Below are 21148 nucleotides of genomic sequence, written 5' to 3' on the forward strand. Positions count from 1 at the left end.
TATGATCAACATTAGCGGCATATAATCGGCTCCAGATCACGTAGCCGCTTGTTCTGGCTGCGAGTTGAGGGGATGAATTCTGCTCGTTTTTTCTTAATTTTTTCTGCGACTTCGATTGCGTGTAGTGAAAAACGAACGGGTATTTCACAGGTCATTAACGTCAGGGATTCGTTCTAAGCGATATTTGCGCAAAATACAAAAATCGTTGCATTGCCCCTTTAAGTAGTGAAAATTCACACATGGTTCTAATAGACCCTTTCCGGAATTCAGTGCCATCTGGTGACTCAAATGGCAGTTTATCTTTTACTATACTAATGGCGGCAATGAGCCTGTGGTCTGCAATATTTAATGGGGCACCGTCACTTAAAGGTCAACGGTAAACGAGAATGTTCACTTCACTACAATTATTTTTCAATCTCTTTTAGTGTCGATGGCGAAAACAAATGCAGCCAGTCGGAACGAAGCGCCAACCCACATACACGCCTTGATAGAGTCCTATACATCAAGAGGCTTTGAAGCCGATTGAGTGCTACTAACGGATTGACTGGGACTGAGTTAGAAATGAACGCTTACGCAGCTCTTGCTTCCAATTCCTGCTTCACGTTGCGCTAACACCTAGAATATATAGGCCTCGAATGATCTGCTCAGGAGCATCTTCAACTTCTTCCTTCAACAGTAAACAGAAGGCCGCCATTAGTATAGCACATATGCCGTTTTCAGATGATGATGATAGTGATCAAAGTGGCCAGACTGAATTCCGGAAAGGGTCTATTATAAACCTGCTGAGGGTCATCGCAAACCCTTATATCAGTCAAAGAAGGTATGAAGAGCGGGTGTGCAGTAAAGGTATACCACTCGTGCAGCAGGCGCGAGGCTGGTGATGCGAAAACGCAAATAAGAATGTAATCCACGTTTCCGCGTCGGCAGCCTTCTTAATTAAGCGAGGTAATTAGTGCATTTTAGTTAATTATTTGGCTTATTTCAGTATCTTGTGCAACCCCTGACGCCTGCCGCGGCTGACAGTTTGTTCCCCAAAAGTTTGTTTTCCCTAATCATCCTTTTAAAATATATTTTTGAAAGTAATCGCAGGAACAACCGGTATATACTGTATAGTTCATTATGCAGTAGTGTCTCCAGCTACCGCAGTGGTATTTTTAGAATGTACTTAAACGAACTTCAAGGGAGCTCAAACACGCGTGTTCGCTCCAGAGTTCGTTCACGCGTGCATATCAAAGCTTTCTGGAAGAAAAGTAAAGGTTGCAATAACCTGTTGCTAAAAACAATTTTATGCGCTGCGTGAGTGCATAGAGTTTATCGGACGTCATGAAAGGTGAGTCTTCAATCCGCTGACGGGGCTGGATGGAGGAAGGGCCTGTAACGTAAACCGCGCCAAGTTCGGAAAAAAAAAAAAAAAAGTTGATTTAATTTTTAGTCGAGAAAATAGACGGACTCATTAAACAGCCTAACCAACTCGCTGTTTACAAACAATTCCACTATTACGTGACCTTCAGAGTGTTCTCAACCGCTCGATAAGTGTCAGGTGCTCTGTGGGCAGCGCTGTTACGTTTGCGCTGCTGCGAGGAGGTGAGGACAATGTCGACCTTCTGCAAGCGCCTCCGCCTGTCCGCCCGCTTTCTGCCTTCCAGCGTGCGGTGCTAGTATTCGCATGAAACTTTAAGAGCGCTTCCGCCAAGGTTCATCGTTGTATGGGTGCAACGAATTTTAGTTTCTAATCGTGCACCTACCCAGCAATAATGGTTGTTTGGGTGTCTCGAGTGTCCCAACCCTCTGCTATACCAACTGAATTATGAAGAACGCGTCGATTATCGCTCGACGTCGTAGTAGGAAATAAGCGCGCAGATAATGACGGCAACGTGGCAGCGATAAATGTGGCTTCACACATCTGGTACGGACAATGGTTGGCGATAAGGCATACAATGCGCTCGAGAGATGTAACGGACACGCTAATGACCTTCCTCTATATCGGAGGCGTCCAATATAAAATAGGCGGTCCTCCAACGCTATTCACTGTTTCGTGAACACCGGGAACGCGTGGGTCAAACATGGCCGGCTCTGTGTCGCTCCTCCTTGGAGCCGTCTTTCTGCTCGCCCTGGTAAGTTATTTTCCCCCCGTTTGTTGGCTCGACAATACCCACGAAGCAGTTCAACGGTGGCACTCCCTCGTGGCACTTTTTCTCCTGATCTATACGATTACGAGGCAAGCCCCAAAACCTCTAAAGCCGTGCTCACACTGGTAATACGTCATAAAAAAAAGTCAGTCTCCAGACACTTTCTGCGCATGTTCCTTCCTTGTCTAACGTTCCTGTCGTACAGAAAAATTCCTCAGGCAGTTTCGAAGAATGCACGTGGTTTCCGCGTACGACATTGCAAAGTGACACTGAGGACAGGTCCGATACTTTTTATGAACATTGTGTATGATTCGTGGAGGGCTTAACATACGGCTAGGTTTTTGTGACTACCGACAGCTAGTAAAACCAAAACAAGCTAAGATATGTGCATACATAGAAAGAAAGAAAGAAAGAAAGAAGGAAAGAAAGAAAGAAAGAAAGAAAGAAAGATAGAAAGAAAGAAAGAAAGAAAGAAAGAAAGAAAGAAAGAAAGAAAGATATGTGCTGTTTACGTCGAACTCGAAGCGGGCCTGTTGTGAATAAAAAAGAACGAAAAAGAATACCAGCGGTAGCAAGCTTGATTTTGTTGCACGCAGTTTAGGTTGGCCGCTTTCATAATCTCATAGAATGTAGCACATATATTTCCGTTTATACCACAAAGTTAGTTTTATGCTTATTAATTACCTTACCGAATACAGTACCTGTAGACGAGTCTTTTTTTTTCACCGATTACTTGGGTAATGCATTATATATGCTCTTTTTCTCTGTTCACAGGCAATGCAGCAAACGGGTAAGCTTGCTTGTTTATTTTGTGAAGGAAAAAAGTTATTGACGCTATTTATTTATTGATTGATTTCAAATACCCTCATGGCCACGAGGGCATTGCAGAGGGGAGGGGGCAATAGGTATATAAAAGCAAAAAAATAACAATTTCTAAAAATGCAAATTTAAGACAAACTAAAATAGTGTGAGCTAATCAGTATTTTAGACATTGTACTACAATAATGAAAGCATTTACAAAATTTAAACACTAATGGACGTGCTACGGTCGGTTCTCAAAACACACATGACAGTCCAAGGTGATTTTAAGCGTTGGTTTGGAACCTGTTTCCGACAGACATTTCTTGTCCGCACGCAGTGCCTGCACTGGAGTCAACTGGTCCGACGCCATCTTGCATTATACAGCACGAGAAAACAGTTTATACTTCCAACTTCTTCCACCAGGTGTCAGACGTATAATGTTCACTTTCAGATACACTGCTAAAGTCTATAAGATTCGTCGTGTTTGTGTTTTTGGGACAAAATTCGGATACTTACTGGAGGCCCCTCGTACATTCCAAAGAAATTCGGAACTTTATCGAAAAATTTATAGCAGCAAAAATGTCGGTCTACAATGGCATCACCATATTGTTACGGCGGAGATAAAATCAACCAGAATCCCATTTGACAATACAATAAAATCACAGACACGGAAACAAAAAGGACGTAGAAAACAGCGTCTTGAACACGGCTCTGAGCTGTGTCTGAGATGTTGTTTCTCTCGGACACCGGATGTTCTGTACGTCCTTTTTGTTTCCGTGTCTCCGGTTTTCTGATGTTGGCCAATATTCACCAGTTCACCTGAGCCCTCAGTCCAAGGCCGGGCGTATTTTAGCAGTCGATTTCTTCATTGGCCTTATCTGCTTTGCTGAAAATATACTTGAAATATCTACTCTATTTCGTTTCTCATCGCACCGATGAACGTTTTAGCGCAATGAAAGGCGCGATGCAGATCAGCGTATGCGGGAGCTATACAGTCAATTTAGGAAACGCGCAGGATGTGGCTTATTGTGCTCACGTTTCTTGCTTCGTGATTGGTTATTAGTGGTTCTTATCAACGAACGCAGCAACCTTATTGGCTGCGATAATGAGATTCTCATGACTCGGCACACTCTGCATTTCTCAAGCTGTCATGTGCCGTTTTACAAGTTAGCGGGGCATCGCAGTCCACAGAAAGACAACTCCTTCCTCTACTCTTACCCAGGTCTAAAAAATGCTGCCTTTGAGGTAGAGCCATGAACAAAACAAACTGGAACGTCCGTTTACGTTTGACATAGCTTAGCGGAGATAAAAGTAACCTTTGTCCACTGAGGGTTCTCTGATATGCCTACTTAATACATATGTACACAAATTTAACATACTGTATGCCAACCAGTTTCCTTTCCCTAACATGACCAGCAAAGGACTTCATATACGTTGGCATTAGATGGCTCACTAGAAGGAACAGCTGATGGTGCCTGTCTGTGGAGTCTGGACAGAACAGTGCAAAGGACGAGCGAAACCATCTCGCGCCGAGTGGCAGGGCATGACATGCTGGGTCGAGTCTGAACCTGCAGGTGTGTGGAGCGCGTACAAATTGGTTTGGAAAAAATGAAAGCCGTTTACAACTCCCTGTAACGCCGAATTAGAGCGCAGCTCTTGAGGAGGAATGAGTAGGGAAGGGTACTGAGGGGGGAGGAAGAGGGAAGGGTATTGAGGGGAGGGTAGACCCCTCCTCCTTCTCATCCTCCTCCCCTCATTCTTAAATATGCTCCGGGGGGTCACCTAACCTCGGGGGGAGGGGGTCACGTGGCCTCGGGGGAGGTAGGTGTCACGTGAATTCGGGGGAGGAGGGGTCACGTGACCTCGGGGAGGGGGAGTCACGTGACCTCGGGGGAGGGGGTCGCGTGACCCCTCCCCCAGGGTCATGCGACCTCTTGGGGTCATGTGACCTTGTGGTGACCTTGGGGGTCACGTGACCTTGGAGTGACCTTGGGGGTCACGTGACCTTGGAAGGGTCACGTGACCTCGCGGTTACGCCGACGGCGACGCCGCTCAAGCCGGAAACGGGCTCCTGAGAGCTGCGCTCTAAAAGTGAAGAAAAGCAGGTATTCTAGTGGGGCTATGTTTGACAAATGTTTCGCTTCTCTTTAAAAGAAACGGAAGTGACGATATCCCGTCTGATTGGTTAGAGGCTCAAATGACGAAAGAAGGAACTTTTGTCATTTGAGCCTCTAACCAATCCGACGCGATATCATCACTTCCATCACTTCCGTTTCTTTTTAGGAGAAACGAAACATTTGTCGAACACAGCGCCCCCCAATATTCCGCTGTGGGCCGAATATGCTTACCAGAGGGTATGAGCTAAGTAACTTTTTTTTTTTTTTTTTTATTGCGGCGTTCTTGGATAAGTCCGTCAATGTTATTCAATTTGTTTCGTTTGAACGAACACAAAGAATAACTGAATATTAGTTATCATTGCTTGCCAACAAAGGATATATGTATTAGCAGAAAATATGACGCCATTGAAAATTGTCTAAAGTTCGTTAACAAATTTCGTAGTACCCATTTTCAGATAAAAATGAGTTAGAACAAATGGGAGATGTATTCGCTAGTTTTAATTTCTCAGTCGTTACGCATTGGGGTGTCAGCCGAATATGTATATATAGCACACCGTTTGAGTGTTGAAATCAATATATTTATTCTATTGTGATCGGTCATGCCCCTAGCTTTTATGGTTTGTTTCGCATATCTGTTACATATATATTTTATTTACGTAAGAAAGTGAAACGATATATTGAAAATAAAAATGCCGAAGGTACACTGGTTGCTTTATGATTCTTTTGAACATTTTCTCTAATAGGAGCTGCAAAGCCACGTGTCTTCGACTTGCCGAAAAAAATCCAAGAGTTTGTGAACCAAAAGTCTAAGGAACACAACATGCCGGTCAACTGGTGGAACATGCACGGCAACCACAGTCATCTTATCGAGTTCGCCGCAAAGTACAGAAAGTGAGTCAACCTTGTGACGCGTACTATCTACGCGGGTAGACACCGAAGGAGAGGAGGAGACGTCAAGACATCGAGCTCTAGTGGGAATGATTAGTTGGCAGACGCGTTTTGTCTCTACTCACTTTTCGAACGCGTTCGAGCGCCGAAAGCCGGCATCTGATGTTCGGGTTTTAACGCATTCGAAGAGCGAGTACAGAAAAAGGCAACTGTACTCGGGGACACCTTTCTGTGGCAATGAAGGTAAAGCTAGGGGGCAGAGGAGCAGGGCTAACAGTTGCGATAGCGCGCCAAGTAGCTCCAAACTTTTTTAGTTTCGGTTTCGGACGAATTCATGTTCCCCTCTAAATTTAGCAGAAAAATTGACGTCACGTGACCTACGCATCCATTCAGCTTCCGTGTTAATTTTGGTGGGAAAACACATCACGACCTTGCTGCTGCTGTTCAATCCCCACCCCTGCCCGCTTCAATCTGGATGCGCATCGTACGGGTATGCGGTCGTGCATCACTACTGCGTGGTGCAGGTTAAAAACCCCAGGCTAGCGGTTGTACTGCACTGGCTAAATTTCTCATGTACAGCTCTGAGACAAGTCACCCGTTAAAGCAGATTAAGTTATAGGCTGTATAAACATACACACACCTAAATTTGTTTTGTTGCTTTTGTTTAAACGCATTAGGTCAAATAACTGTCGCGCGATTTTTAATATTTTTATTTATTTTTGGTGAGGAGGGCACGTGATCTTTTATATAATGATCATGCGGTCTTAATAACAAAATAGTGGTCGTTTTTTTTTTTAAATTTCAATCAGGCTATATTGTAGCGCGATGTCGTTCGTTCTCGTAGCTGACCAAGTTGATTATAGGAAGTACAGCTAAGCCTCTTGGCGCTCCGTGGGAATTGCGGTGACTTGGGTCATTTTTTTAGACAATATGTTATGGAATAATGATATCTTTCTTCTAAGTTAAGTAGATCTGTAAGACTTTTAAACGAACACATACATGTTCTCCCAGTAGGTGTAAAAAAATTATACAATTCGTTGATTTATTATCATTTGTATTAGTATTGTAACGTATATTTTTGGGTAAGACATCCTTTTTAAATCTGAATACATCTGCTAAAAGAAAAATGGCAACAAGAGCAATAGCAAACGTTTCTTACTCTCATTCAACACATTCATTATTTAAATTATACAAGATCCTTAGAGTACACCAATTATATAATTATCTCGTTTAATTACTCAGATGGGCACTCAGATTTTATTATTCAGCTTTCAGATTAAAAAAAAACAAAAACAAAGTCAGTCCTACTCATCCAGGCATTACCAGCCTTGGCAAATTCCTAAATCTAGAATTAATTACGGAACGCAGAGATTAGTTCACACTTTGGCTTCTTTTCTTAACCAACTATTTCGTTCCAAATGTAGACCATAACCGAACTTTCAAATAGCTGCAAATTCAAAAATGATCCTTTGACTTCTTTTATTGGTAATATGTTTGACTTTACTCTTGTGTCTTGGTGCCTGTCTCGCTCCGCCGTATCTGTTAAACCCCTTAGTCAAGCTGCATTTGTGCAGTTATTCGGCCCCCATTCACCGAATCTTATCGTGGTGATAAATACATTCGTATCGCATCGTATGATGCTTGCAGGCCCATCAGGGAGTGGAAGTGCCGTGATACGCTCGCGATTACGCGAATTCGCTGATATTGCACCCGACTGCCTCTTGGCGCCGCGTTCGAGCCAAATCACGATGTAGCACGGCAGACACATATCGTAGACGTGTTCTGAGAATGGTTCTCTTTTTTTCCTTTTTTGTAAATAATAAGGTACGGAATTACGCAAAAAAAAAAAAATATATATATATATATATTGTAGCGATGAAAAGAAGAACGAGGCCGGAGGTCGCGCGATGTGAGCGCTCGGGCAAGCAGTTCGAAGCAAGCCAGCAAAGAAACCGGACGTCTTGTCCGGCTAATAAACAGCTGGCAAGCGGAACCCGCTACAATATATAGACGATTGCAAGCTGGGCGACTGGCCGCCGCCATGTCTCTGCTCGAGCAGGCACGCCCGTGCGATTACGAGCTTGCCAAAGCTACGCTCACCCGCGCGTTGCACGCGCTTGCACGCATGGGGCACCACTTGTGGCGCCATGCTTGCAATTGTCTATATGTTGGGCGTTCTTCCTATAGACCTTTGCGAAAATTGCCTTCTGCGCGCGGCCATATTTGTCTGCTGGGCTTTGGAACGCCTCCTGAGCATGCGCTGTTGGTCTGCTGTGCGGTATATTGGATGCTGCGCATGCGTCCACAGCTCAGTGACTCAGCATTTTTCGCCCGCGCGCTTCATTCCAGGCTGCCGCTGGAAAGGTATATAGACCGACACGCTGTTTACAGACAAGCCCATGTTTGCCCCCACCAGGTATGCGCACTGCGCGTGCGCAGAAACCGAATTCGCGTGAATCGAAACGTCTGCGCATGCGTCATGCCATTGACAGTACCACCGCAGCTGCGTGACGCCAGGGCCGAGTGTTGGTCTATACTTTGTTTCGCCTTAAGTCAAGACGCAGTCGATGCTGCAATCTGATGGGACAAATCAAAGAGCGTCAAAGGTGCATCATCATGCGTGTTCGTCATGTGTAGTACGTCTTCTATCACCGACGAACGAATCATGCTCGGGAAAGACCCGGTGACTGGCGCTTTCCACGCTTTTTGATCGGTCCCGTCAACTCGTAGCGTCGGCTGCGTCTCTACGTAAAGCGGAAGGAAGTATAGATACCGTGAAAGGAGGTTTAATGCAAGGACATTTGGAATTCTTGGTTCGAGTTTGCCTCTCCAGGGACCCTAAGCTGGGTATTTGGCAAGAATGTCAACGAGAGTTCTGACCGCCGCGATTGGCGAGCATCGCGTTTGACCTCAGCGCGGGCCAATCGCGGCCGTCAGAGATATCGACGACTTTTTCGCCGAGTGTCCAGCTCAGAGCCCCAGGTGTCCGTTGAGCTCGGCACATCCTCTCGGCCGCGAGCGCGGCGCAGTTTTTGCTTATTTCTTTCCAAAATTTAAGTTCCACGCCTGGAGGTCTACTCAGGAGTGAAATAAACCACCATTGAACTATTGGTGCTTAATGGTAACAGGTCTTACCGCTACATTTAGCGAGGCAATTGAACCGATGCTCAACTATACACCAATTAAGGGTTTTCCGCTGAATTTAGCTCTCTAGCCGCTACGGATGGACGCACGCTGTCTCGTGACTTTGTGGCTCTAGAGATGCCATCGCATTTAAGAATAGCGCTATATATGAGGCCCGATATAATCGCTCCACCGATCAAACGGACGTGACGGTACTTCCGAAAGGAGTCCTGGCCTCTGCGTGCGGCGTTCGGGTTATCCACTGCTAGTGTATTTTTCAATACTCACGTAGATATTTAAGTAAACCACTTACTGGTCTGGAAACTTGGGAGGTTTCGAGTCCGCCGAAGTACTGGCGACTCCAGAGCCGTGTATAGAGAGTTTGGTCAATGAGAGGAGCGGGCAGACGTTTTGGGTTTTTTGTGTGTGCGTTTTTAAATCAGGATGAACTGCTATCAACTAGCCGAACTTTCCACGCTTCTGGAGCGGGCAGAGCCAGGGGGTCCACCCGACGCAGATAGAGGGCTTGGCACGCTCTTTTGGCCAACTAGATACCGAAACAAATTTCCTAGTGGTGGTAGCGGGAATAAGAGCATAAGGATTAAAAGGGTAAATAAGGGCATACGGGTTAAATGTAGTAACTCTTAATTCATGGCTGAAAATATGGTGGACGTGAAATCGACAATAGTTGGTGCCGATATTGAGTAGCTAATATTCCAAGCGTTTTTTCGGAGGAAGTGCTGCAATCACCGGGAGGACCGATTGTCACTGCACTGGCGTCAATTCACAGGTACAAGGTGAGCACCACAGTGGGCTCCTTGAAGTACGGCAACATGAGCAAGTCGTCCGTCCTGCCCAAAGTGGTGCACACGGAATGGTCCCACAACGCAATGCCGACGGAACCGCTCATCGTCACCGTGAAGCGGACCAAGAAGCTGACGCACCAGTACTCGTGGCAGACGCAAGACTCGTTCAGTGTGGGTACCTCGCTCTCCATCAAGGTGGGCCTGCCTGGCGTGGCGGACGTCACCAGCACGTTCAGCACAAGCGTGAGCCTCACTAAGACTGCTGGGCAAGTTCACACCGAGTCGGAGGAGTACACTATCGAACAGGACGTCATTGTTCCGCCAATGAAGTCGGCGAAAATTGAGTGGGTCGTCACCGACGTCACCCAGGTAAGCAAAAAAATAAAAAAATAAAAAAATGGCGGCGATTTTTTTTCTTGAAAGTAAGTCGTATATTGCTCGAAATGTCGCGTTTAAGGAGCGACCGTTACAATTCGTTTAGAAGAAATTGAACAGTCATTTCGGGGAGTGTAGAAGAACATATATCTATCTATATATATCTCTGTCTATATATATATATATATTATTAAGTTAGTGAGGAAACTCATTTGGTGATTATGTCACTTGACATCAATTTTCCCGCCAAATTTAGCGGGGAAAGTGAACTTGTGTATACGTCCGTGACGTGAGGTCACGTGACGTCAATGTTCCCACTAAATTTAGTGGGAAATAAGGACGGACGGACGGATGGATGAAATGTTGGGGTTGGGGGGGGGGGGGGGGGGGTGCGTTGAAAATCACTTTCTGTTTTCAATCCTTTTAAACCGCCTTCGCACTTCTCATGCACCAGACAAAGGACACGGTGTTCGCTGCAGGTATGGTGACAGAGTTTAATTATTTATTAATTTATTCCGTACACTCTCAGGGCCTTGGACATTAAAGAGGGGGGTAGCTACCTGCCGACATGCCTCAATCATGTTTGAAACATTTTGATTTATGCTTCCAAGATGTCGGTAGACATTTTTGAGCCTAGCTCTTAGGCGCCCGTTTCCGGCTTGAGCGGCGTCGGCGTAACCGTGAGGCCACGTGACCCCCCCCCCCCCCCCCCCGAGATCACGTGACCCCCCCCCCCCCCCCACCCCCGAGAACACGTGATCCTCACTACCCTTCCCTCCTCCTCCTCAAGAGCTGCACTTTAATCGGCGTTACAGGAAGTTGTAAACGGCTTTCATTTTTTTTTTTATGGCAAATCTGACAGGAGCTTTATACATGGAAGAAACGCGCCTCAGAATGCGGGACTGTTTTTTGTTCCGTGTATTAGAAATGGAACCGCGCCTTTAGAGCAACGAAGTAAAATTCAGGACCTTGGGCAGGCTGCAGAAAACAGCGACACCAACAGTGTTTCTCGCTCGCTTGACGTGTATAGTGCGGTTTCACATGACGTACTTCCGGTTCAATATCTCGTCGAACGCCACAACTTTCGCCCTATGCATTGCTATGCGCGGAATCAGCGTTTTCCAAATCGTTCGATTTCTTTCGCTCCGTGATCCCAGCCACGACGATCACGTAGACATGAGAAACAGACCCAGAGATCCGCTGGAAACACGAAGGGGCGTCGTCTGGAACAATTTTTTTTTTTGGCGTGCCCGACCTTTGTAAGACGAGCTGGCGATCTAGAACTTGACCTGTCAACAACCAAAATAGCACCAGAAAAAAAAAAAAAAAAAAAAAAAAAAAAAAAAACGAGGAGATTTTGTTGAAAAGAAAATAAGAAAAAAGCGAAGTATATATGAGGTTCTGCGGCCCAAGTCTCCCGTCGTATATTTACTTAGTTCTGCCGTATACGAAGCAACTCGCCATGCTCGTGCGTTTTACCAATACCAAAAACGACGCCAGTAACGAATCTTCGGGATGGAAACGAATGAGGAAGGTAGCAGACACTGTTCATCAACATGGTGGAACGCGGCTTACCGGAAATGAAAAGTTTTTTCGTGAAAGCGCCCCACCGCGTTTATTTTTGGAAGTAGACTTTTATGGCGACAGCCTGGCGAGGTTTCCCGCAGCGGATCTATGGGTCTGTTTCTCATGTCTACGTGATCGTCGTGGCTGGGAAAGTTATTCACTAAATTAAACGGAAGTCTCTCTCGTCTATATTTAGCGGGAAAAATTAGCAGTGACGTTCACAGTGCCAGATGACGTCATGTTTTATCAAAGCGTGATGCCATCTTTTTCTTAAGGGTTCAAGTTTGCCCTCCTGATTTAGCGTGATGTCTTCTTTTTATTTCAGGAAATTCCATGGACCGCCCAGATTGACATAGAAGGCTGGTTCGCTGTCTGGTTCCAGGGAAAGGTCAATGACCACTACCTTTGGTTCTACGACGTCAAGGACCTCGACGATCCACTTCTGGAACAAACCGAAAAGGGAGTGCGCTACACCGCCAGGGGCATTTTCAACGGCGTCCACGGAACCGAAGCCCACCTTCGCGTCAGCCAGTACGACCTCGGGGCTTATGGTGGGAAACCGACCAAAGTTTACACTATTCCTCTGTCCTCACCGCGCCTGCGTAGCAGGTAATTATATCACACTGTAAATACCATGACAATGCGAATAAAGACGGTTTAAACTTCCGATGCACATCTTTTCTTTGTATGTCTGTTGAACCGCACTCCTTATGTTTCGTTCTTTTGTTTTCTGGCATTATTTCTGTAAAGGTTTTTTACAGTGTCTCACAATATGAAAGGCCCATTCGCTGAGGCAGTTTATCCGACAATGCTAAGCACATTTGGCTGTAGCAACCGGCGATGCAGTTTGGCACTACAACGTGCGCCATTTAGCGGCCGGAAAAAAAAAAATAGGTAGGCCAGACGACGTGGGTCGCGGGGACTGCGGCCAGGCGCATTTAGAAACCACGTGTGAACGTGACATTCCGAATCGGCGTGAGCCTTTTTGGAACCGTTTTTCGTAAAACTAGGTCCCAACTTCACGTCTTTATGACCTCACCGGGTTCCTGTGGCATCTCGTCTAGTCCTTGAGTTCCCCCAAGAAATAAACGTTGCTGCTGCTGCGTGAAGGACGGCCACAGTCGCGAAGGAGACTCAAGCGTCAAACTTTACCGCTTTTCTTCGATATCTTGGGAAGCGGCTAGGCGTGAGAAGTGGATTACTGCAGTGCTAAGGCATCAAGTAAGTGAGTGTTACGATTGCTATATACAAAAGCAAGCGCCACCGTTGACACACACGCGCGTTAGAAAATAAAGAGGTGCAATGCACGGGCGCCGGTGGCGCGAGCAGTTCAGCATGCGTCTGGAACACCATCGGACGTGGCCTGTCTCGGTCTTTATTACTACCTCGTAACAACTGGCGACGAGGATGGGATTTCGTTCGCTGCGAAGAACTGTTCCATTCGTTCCAGGTACTCTTGCCAGACTTGACTTTCGGGGTCGAAAGGCTCCAGTGTACCATACTTCGGCATCTTGTAAGCAGGTTAAATTCGTGATTCACCCTTCGTCGCCAGACTGGCGGCCCCACATCACTGTGGAGCCGCCAGCCGACATCTTCATGTCGGAAGGGTGCTACCCTCGAGTGCTGTCGTCAGCCGTAGTAGCTCAGGCTTCAAAGAGGGATCCTCTCTTGTCGAGGCTTCATGACATCTTGTTGGAAGGTGGCAACCTCCCTCGGGAGGCCGAATGGATGCCTTTCAAAGTTCGAGAGCACGAGCTCAGTCTACAAGAAGACTCCGTGCTCTGGGGAACCAGAGTCGTGATTCCCGCGTCTCTTCGACAGAAAGTCCTGAAGCTCATTCACGAAAGTCACCCGGGCATTGAAAAGATGAAAACTATCGCCCGAAGTCACGTACGGTGGCCTAACATAGATAAAGACATCACAAACAAGGTGAAGTCCTGTGCGACTTGTCAGGAACATCTGCACTTACGTCGACCAGTGCAGTCAACACCTTGGCCCTTTCCAGAAAAACCGTGGTCAAGACTGCACATTGATTTCGGTAAACCTTTCCAAGGTCATTACTTCTTGGTCGTCGTAGACGCTTTCTCCAAGTGGGTTGAAGTCATGCCTGTGTCTTCTCCATCTTCAGAAGCAACTATAAACTGCTTAAGGACTATTTTCTCAGCTCATGGAATACCAGATATTATTGTATCTGACAACGGAACAGCTTTCACGGGTGCGAAATTCCTGGAGTTCCTCAGAAGGAATCAGATCCGGGGTATCAAGGTACCACCGTACCATCCCGCATCAATCGGTGTTGCTGAACGTGTAGTTCAGTTAGTAAAAAATAAGTTGAAGAAGGCTGACCCCGGCGACTTTCAGACCAAGATCTCCAGGTTATTTTTTCAGTACCGGACGACACCTCATTACTTGACAGGTCGACCCCCTGCAGAACTACTCATGGGAAGGGTGCTGAGAACCCCTCTCAAAGCGCTGCGTCCGGACCTTCGGAAAAATGTTGTAAAACAACTGAAGCAGAAGCTACACCAAGACAAAGGAGCACGTCGTACTGAATTGCCGAGGCCTGACTCTAGCATCATTGTAAAGAATTTCAGGCCTGGTTCATCGTGGTTGCCAGCCACCGTTATCAGACCAACAAGTTCATCGTCCGTCGAAGTACAACTGGAAGACGGAACCGATTGGCACAGACACGGCGACCATATCAGGCTTGACGACAGGTTCCCACCGGTCACACCTGAGTTGCCAGAAAGAAATGGACTCACTTCAATTGCTGAACAACCACCAGCCAACGCAGGAACAGTGGTGCAAGCAAATGACCCACCAGAGGCTAGAGCATCAACGCCACCGCCGTTGTCTCCACAAACACGTGTCGAGAGTTCGATCGCTACTAAAGACTCTCCAGTTCTACGCAGATCAACGCGCACGAGAAAACCAGTCCGTCGTTATTCTCCCTGAATAACAATCTGGGGGGAAGGAGTGTTACGATTGCTATATACAAAAGCAAGCGCCACCGTTGACACACACGCGCATTAGAAAATGAAGAGGTGCAATGCACGGGCGCCGGTGGCGCGAGCAGTTCAGCATACGCCTGGAACACCATCGGACGTGGCCTGTCTCGGTCTTTATTACTACCTCGTAACAGTGAATTTTACAGAAATCGTTGGAAGTGAATGAAAATATATGCGCAGGCTTGGAAAGTGGTCTGTCGAACTGGTTTTGCAGACTACTCGGCAAAATAACATATTTATACCAGTTATATTACGGGTCGCTTAGACAGCCACATAGGGAAATACGGTAGGAACAATCGGGGCGATTGTTGCTTCGCTGTGACGTCGAGAATCGGGCGATCAAGTCTTCAAGCGAGACGCCTGTTGGCCCGTTCCGGCAATCCTAATGCCGTTTGGCATGCGCGGTCGCAACCAAAACCTTCCAAACCTGCGAGTTTTCAAATAGTGGATTTTCGTAGCACAAAGTTTTGTTTGCTTCGGCAACCAAATTTAATGCTTAGTCTGGTAACAAATATGACGGCGTGCAGAAAACAGGATGTTAAAGTTTTTCTTTAGAAAAAGCTCTTGCGAAGCGTAAATATCCTTATTTTGTTGCCCGTCGCGTTTCTATACACCAGTCTTTGCAATGTTCGCACTCGTCGCCAACTGTGATGTCCGAGCAGCCGTCGCCGGCTGTCGGAGTATTTTAATGGAAGCAAGAACCCACAAGGGCCAAAGACAGTTCCGTAGGGATCCAGGAGAAGAACCCGAGCGAGCGCGCACCCTGGCACGTGCTCCGGATCAGGGTCACACCTTTTGCTGGTGGCCATGATGATAGTGCCACATGCACAGTCGGTGACGATGATGATAATCCTGCGCCGCCGACACATCACATACAGAGCTTGGTTCTAATAGACCGATCTCACCAGCCAGTTTGACTACGCCACCGCTGCCGCAATGCATCGAGGGAACTTTAGTCTTTCTGCACATATGCGACAACCTCGCGGGAGCTCTGCGCGTGCAGAGCACGAGACGCCACGAGCCCTCTCGTGCACTGCCGTTTTTTCTTGTGAACTAAAGTTATGGCGGCGCCGAACATGCGCCGAACATGCGCCGAACGCTTGGTGAGATCGGTCTATTACCCACATTTTATTCTAGTGTGTGGGGGCGTTGGGAGAGGAAGAGGAGGGCCGAGCGAGGAGCGAGCGGGGGCCAGCCGGCGAGGAAAGAGGAAGAGCGTGCTGCACAAGGCTGGGGCCGGGCAGGAACGATAGAGCCGTTCTGGCTGGTCTGGCTCATGGCGATCCCCGGGAGCATATTACCAGCGAGGTTGGGATTATTACTGGCGGAAACGGAGAGCCCTGGCCATACTGGCCCGGGGCTATTATGATCCCGAAGTGACTCCGCAGCGAGACCCTGACTGTGATGGCCCGGAACAGCTAGCCTACCCATCGCTTGCATATACGGGAAGGACGATCCGCAGGTCTGGACACGGACTCCAACTGCGAGCTCTGAACGACGGACGACAACAAGGGTCGGCGGGTCCGGACTGCCGGCTCTTCAAGATGGGCAACCGGGAAGTACAGTAAACCGATTCGCTGCCTTCTCGTTGTGTTGTGTCACTCCCTGGGAGACGAACGATGCACAGACCGATCGGGCGGCAATTATTATATATAGGGCGACTCAAACTGGTGTCCAAATGACAACTATAGAATATGATTAAACACTTTGACCTATCAAGGCTCCCGATGGTCTTAAAGAAACCGCATAAAACATTTAGGGACACGGTGCCTACGTGCGCATGGAGACTGCTGAAATCGGGGTCGCCACCGCTCGCCACGGCCCGTCGGGCAGATTGGCCAGACTGGTCAGACTGGCCGCCCCATTAAGACACACGTCTCCGCTTGTGGCGCTGAATGCAGCACTCTCGTGGCGCCGCCTGGCCATTGCCGGCTGGCTTTACGCGTGAACAACTTTTTGTGGCATTTCAGCATTGAAGAGTGCGCGTGCACAGCTTTAATCAGCGCTCAAGGTGCTCGAACACCCGTACGCCAGTGGCGACGCTATTGGTCAGCGGCACCAAAAGCGATGGCCCGCCGCGACCCCCCCCCCCCCCCCCCCCCCCCCCTCTCTCTAGTGACTCCACTTCCGTGTGCCAATAGCTTCAACTGCATAGCCACAGAAGGTTGTCCACGGGTGTACAGACACTTCATTTCAGGGGAGGAAATAGAAAAGTTTAGCTTATTTCCTTTCCTCGAAGAAGTATGGGCCAAAGCGAATACAGGACAGCAATCTAGAACTGCCATGTCAATGTGGCTTTCAAGTTGTTCCAGATTGTTTCAGATTAGCGGTGTGGGTATAAAATGATAAACACGGAAATGAATTTGACCTGCTGTGGATCACCCTGTGTCCGATTGGAGCATTCGTTCCATTATTTTAACCAGACTTTTTTCTTTTGATACATACTTTGTACAAGACGCACTGTTCAGTTGAGAAGAAAAAAAAAGTAAGTATTTTTGGGAACAAATTGCCAGCCACAGCTGATGTCTGGGATTGCAAGAAAACACACGACGTAATACAATCCTTGTGCTGGATGGTGTCAAGTAACGGATTTGACGAGTTGAACTTCTTGTCTCTGGATCGAATCACTGTTCTTGGCTGAAAATTGTTGAGTGGCCTTCCGGCTTAGTTGCTCTGCGTGCTGGCACAGCGCTTGCGCGCCTGTTCAGTGAGACTCGGAGTTATGAAACCGATTGTACACAGTAAAATGTTTTACATTCCTAAGTGTATAAATATCATATTACAGGGTCTTACAACCATGACTACACAATTTGAGCACCCTTATTTTGAGTGATTTATATAAATGATATAGCAAATATTGCGAATCAAGCTTAGTTTATCATTTATGGAGACGACGCCAGCCTATTTCATTTCTGACGGCGATGCAGATGTGCCCTTCGAACGGCAAGTAAGGTCTTAAACAAACGTTTTATGTGGTCAGAAGTCAACGGTCTAAAAATTAAAAAAATTAAAATTCAAAGCAATTTTATTTAAACCAGTCAATAAAGTGGTGCATTTCTCAAGTTCCCTCGAAATTGGGACGACGCCAGTTGAGTTAGTGCTGCAAAATAAAGCGCTAGGAATATTTGTTTTGAGCACACATGATAAATCGTTTATATTAAATATTTAATTGAAAAAAAAAAAAACTTTCTGAAGTAGTTGGTGTGGTTGCCAGGTGCCGCAGCTTCTAACCGGCTAACATAAAACCTGAACTATTGTCCTCTGGTTCGGGCAACGACTACAAAACAAGCTGAAATAGCATTCTACTTAAAAATAAAATTGTGCGTTATATTTAGGGTTCCGTGTTTTCGGATAAATACGAAAAACTTCGAGAAACACCCGCCGGTCAAATTTTTGTCAATTCAGATTTATCCGATAAACTCCGAAGTTAGATGTGCCATTCCCCAAGACGGTATTTTACATTTTGATTAGCGCAGGTTCAATCGTACTGGGAACATGCCACCATCATTATCTTTCAAATCTCGGACCTTTATCAAAAAGGGTTGTTGATTGGTTGATTTGGTATTTATGGCGCAAAAGCTACCATGGCCATAGAGCGCCAGAAACAAGACTATTTCTAGAAAAGGTTTAGAGAGAAAAAAGAGGCTTTAGTAGCCCGTGATTAGATAAAATATGGTAATGGGGTACCAAAAGGTAAAAGGGTGATGGGCATGATCTGTAGGTTAAAAAAGCTACAATCGGTGTATAAGGCCGATACTATCTAAAAATTTGAAAAGATTAGTGTATGCCACAAGGGAATCATCACTTAAGAGCAGAGCTGGGTGTAGTGGAACTTGTTCTTGATACAGTTGTGAAAAATACAAAAGACGTTCTTCATGATAAGCAGGACATTCAACTAGAATATGTAGATATGCTTAAGGCATTGTCACACTGCTCACAAGGGGGGGCATCCTCCCCACGAAGGAGGTTGCCATGAGTCAGATGAGCGTGACCAAACCTGAGCCCGACAAAGGACAACCTCAAAAAAGCGTTCCTGGTGGCGTGCACGCTGCCATACGCTCAAAAGAGGTTTGATCATGTGCAACTTGTTGCTGATTTCTTGATCCCTTCAGCCTGCCATTTGGACTTAACGTGACGCCTAAGTGGGGCTTTGTGGTCTGCATAAGGAATGTTGTGGAGATCAACTGTTCGCTTCACGCAAGTACTTGCTGCGCGATCTGCTGCCTTATTGCCCGGAATGCCCATGTGGCTGGGAATCCAGCAGAATATAATTTCATATCTCTATCTTGAGGCAGCAAGAACCTTGTTTCGCAGTTCCAGGAGCAGGAAGTGCTTGAGGGGTATCAGTGAAGACAGTGCATGCAATGCACTGAGGGAGTCGGTGTATACGATGGAGCGAGACATCTTTTTATCAAGTATGTAGCCTATGGTAAGAAGCAGACCATATAGCTTTACTGTGAAAAGAGGAGCAGAGGAGTTGATTCTCCTAAAAAGTTGCACTGTTGAGAAATCATCAAACACCCAACAGCAGATTCCGTCTTTGTGTTATCTGTGTAGAAGCTTATATATTCGCCATACTGACTTTGCAGTGCAACGAATTCCTGAAGAAACACAGCACTGGGAGTATCAGATTTCTTGTATCGCGTGAGTGAAAGGTCACACTTAATGACAGGGTGCTCCCAAGGTGCTCCCACAGAAGTAGACTGCACTACAGGAGGCTTCCAATCGAGTCCCATGTTCTCGCAGGCACTTTTCAATCTCAAAGAGAAGGGAGGCACAGTTGTGGATTTGTTTTGAAACACCCTTTCAGAGCGCATGTCTTCCATAGCCATTCGCACCCCAGGGTGAGCCCTCTCTTCTCTTCCCAAGAGAGAGCTCGTTGGTCTCTGCATACAGACTTGGCACAGGAGATGTGCGAAAGGCACCCGTCGCCAATCGTAACCCAAGATGATGAATAGGGTCAAGCATTTTTAGAGTGGAGGACCTAGCTGAACCGTAGATAATACTGCCATAGTCGAGCCGTGATCGCGCTATCGAGCGATATATCCTCAAAAGGCACGTCCAGTCAGAACCCCAGGATCGATGGGATAGAACTTTAAGCATATTAAGTGATTTGTGAGTTCTTAATCTTAGATTTTTAATATGGGCACCAAAGTTTAATTTGCTGTCAAATGTAAGACCCAGAAATTTGTACTCAGGCTTCACAGAAACTGTGGCGTTGTTTAGCGCTAGAACAGGCTCTGGAAATAGTCCGCGTTTCCGAGAAAAGCACACACAAACTGTTTTATCTGAGGAAAATTTAAAACCCATTTTGATTGGCCCAGGTTGATAGCTTATTGATGGTTAGCTGAATTCGTCGCTCACACAGTAACAGATTGCAAGACGACACAGAGATCTGAAGGTTGTCTACATAGAATGAATATTGCACCGTTGGGGGGATAGCCAATGCAAGGGAGTTCATTTTGACAATAAACAAAGTGACACCAAGAACGCCTTTCTGAGGGACGCCATTTTCCTGGACAAACACTTTAGATAAAGCTGTTCCTATCTGAACACAAAAGGTGCGCCTGCTGAGGTAGCTCTCAATGGTACGAAGCATTCGGCTACGGAAACCCATATCATACAAGTCCCTCAGTGTACCAAAACGCCAGGCTGTATCGTAGGCTTTTTCGACGTCGAAAAATACAGATAGGCACTGTTGTCTATGAACGAGGGCCTCACGCACGACTGTCTCCAGCCGTACAAAATGGTCAAGAGTGGACCAAAACGAAGGATACTCGCATTGGTTCACATCTAGATGTTTGTTTAGTTCAAGGAAATGCATCAGTCTTCTATTAATTATTCGTTCAAGAGTCTTTCCAAAGCAGCTAGTAAAAGCGATAGGCCTATAACTAGCCGCACAGGATGGCTCCTTACCGGGCTTGAGTATGGGCATGATTGTTGCCACTCTCCAGTCCAATGGAAAGTAGCCCTCGACCCAAATACGATTAAAAAGGTATAAACCAATATCAAGTGTGGAAGGGTGGAGATGTTGAAGTATATAGTAATGAATACCGTCTGGACCAGGAGCCGATGACTTAGAGTTTTGGAGCACTATGTTCAGTTCGTGTAAGGTAAAGGGGGCAATCTAAGCTTCGCGTTCACCACCGGATGTTTTCAGTTCCATACTTTCAGCTTTCTTTTTATGTTTCAGAAAAGTAGGCGGGTAATGCTGCGAGCTGGAAATCAATTCAAAATGCTCGCCAAGGATGTTGCCCTGCTCTTCAAGATCGCTTGGGCATTTTCTATTTCTGGAAAGAAGTGGAATAGTGAAAGCATGATATCGAGCCATGTAC

The 21148-nt window shown here is 46.5% G+C and overlaps 1 protein-coding gene across 1 annotated transcript; it reads left to right on the top strand.

The window, feature by feature from the left end:
* The first annotated feature begins 2019 nt into the window (after positions 1-2019).
* LOC115319594 lies at positions 2020-12474 on the top strand. The gene is given in 6 exon segments (XM_042292510.1): positions 2020-2114; positions 2904-2919; positions 5791-5938; positions 9849-10233; positions 12131-12408; positions 12410-12474. Coding segments are annotated over 6 exon segments (903 nt in total). The 5' UTR covers positions 2020-2063; the 3' UTR covers positions 12435-12474.
* Positions 12475-21148: the final 8674 nt, after the last annotated feature.

This window comes from Ixodes scapularis, unplaced genomic scaffold, assembly GCF_016920785.2.
Source record: "Ixodes scapularis isolate PalLabHiFi unplaced genomic scaffold, ASM1692078v2 PGA_scaffold3__209_contigs__length_174095766, whole genome shotgun sequence".
In the NCBI taxonomy this organism is placed as follows: domain Eukaryota; kingdom Metazoa; phylum Arthropoda; class Arachnida; order Ixodida; family Ixodidae; genus Ixodes; species Ixodes scapularis.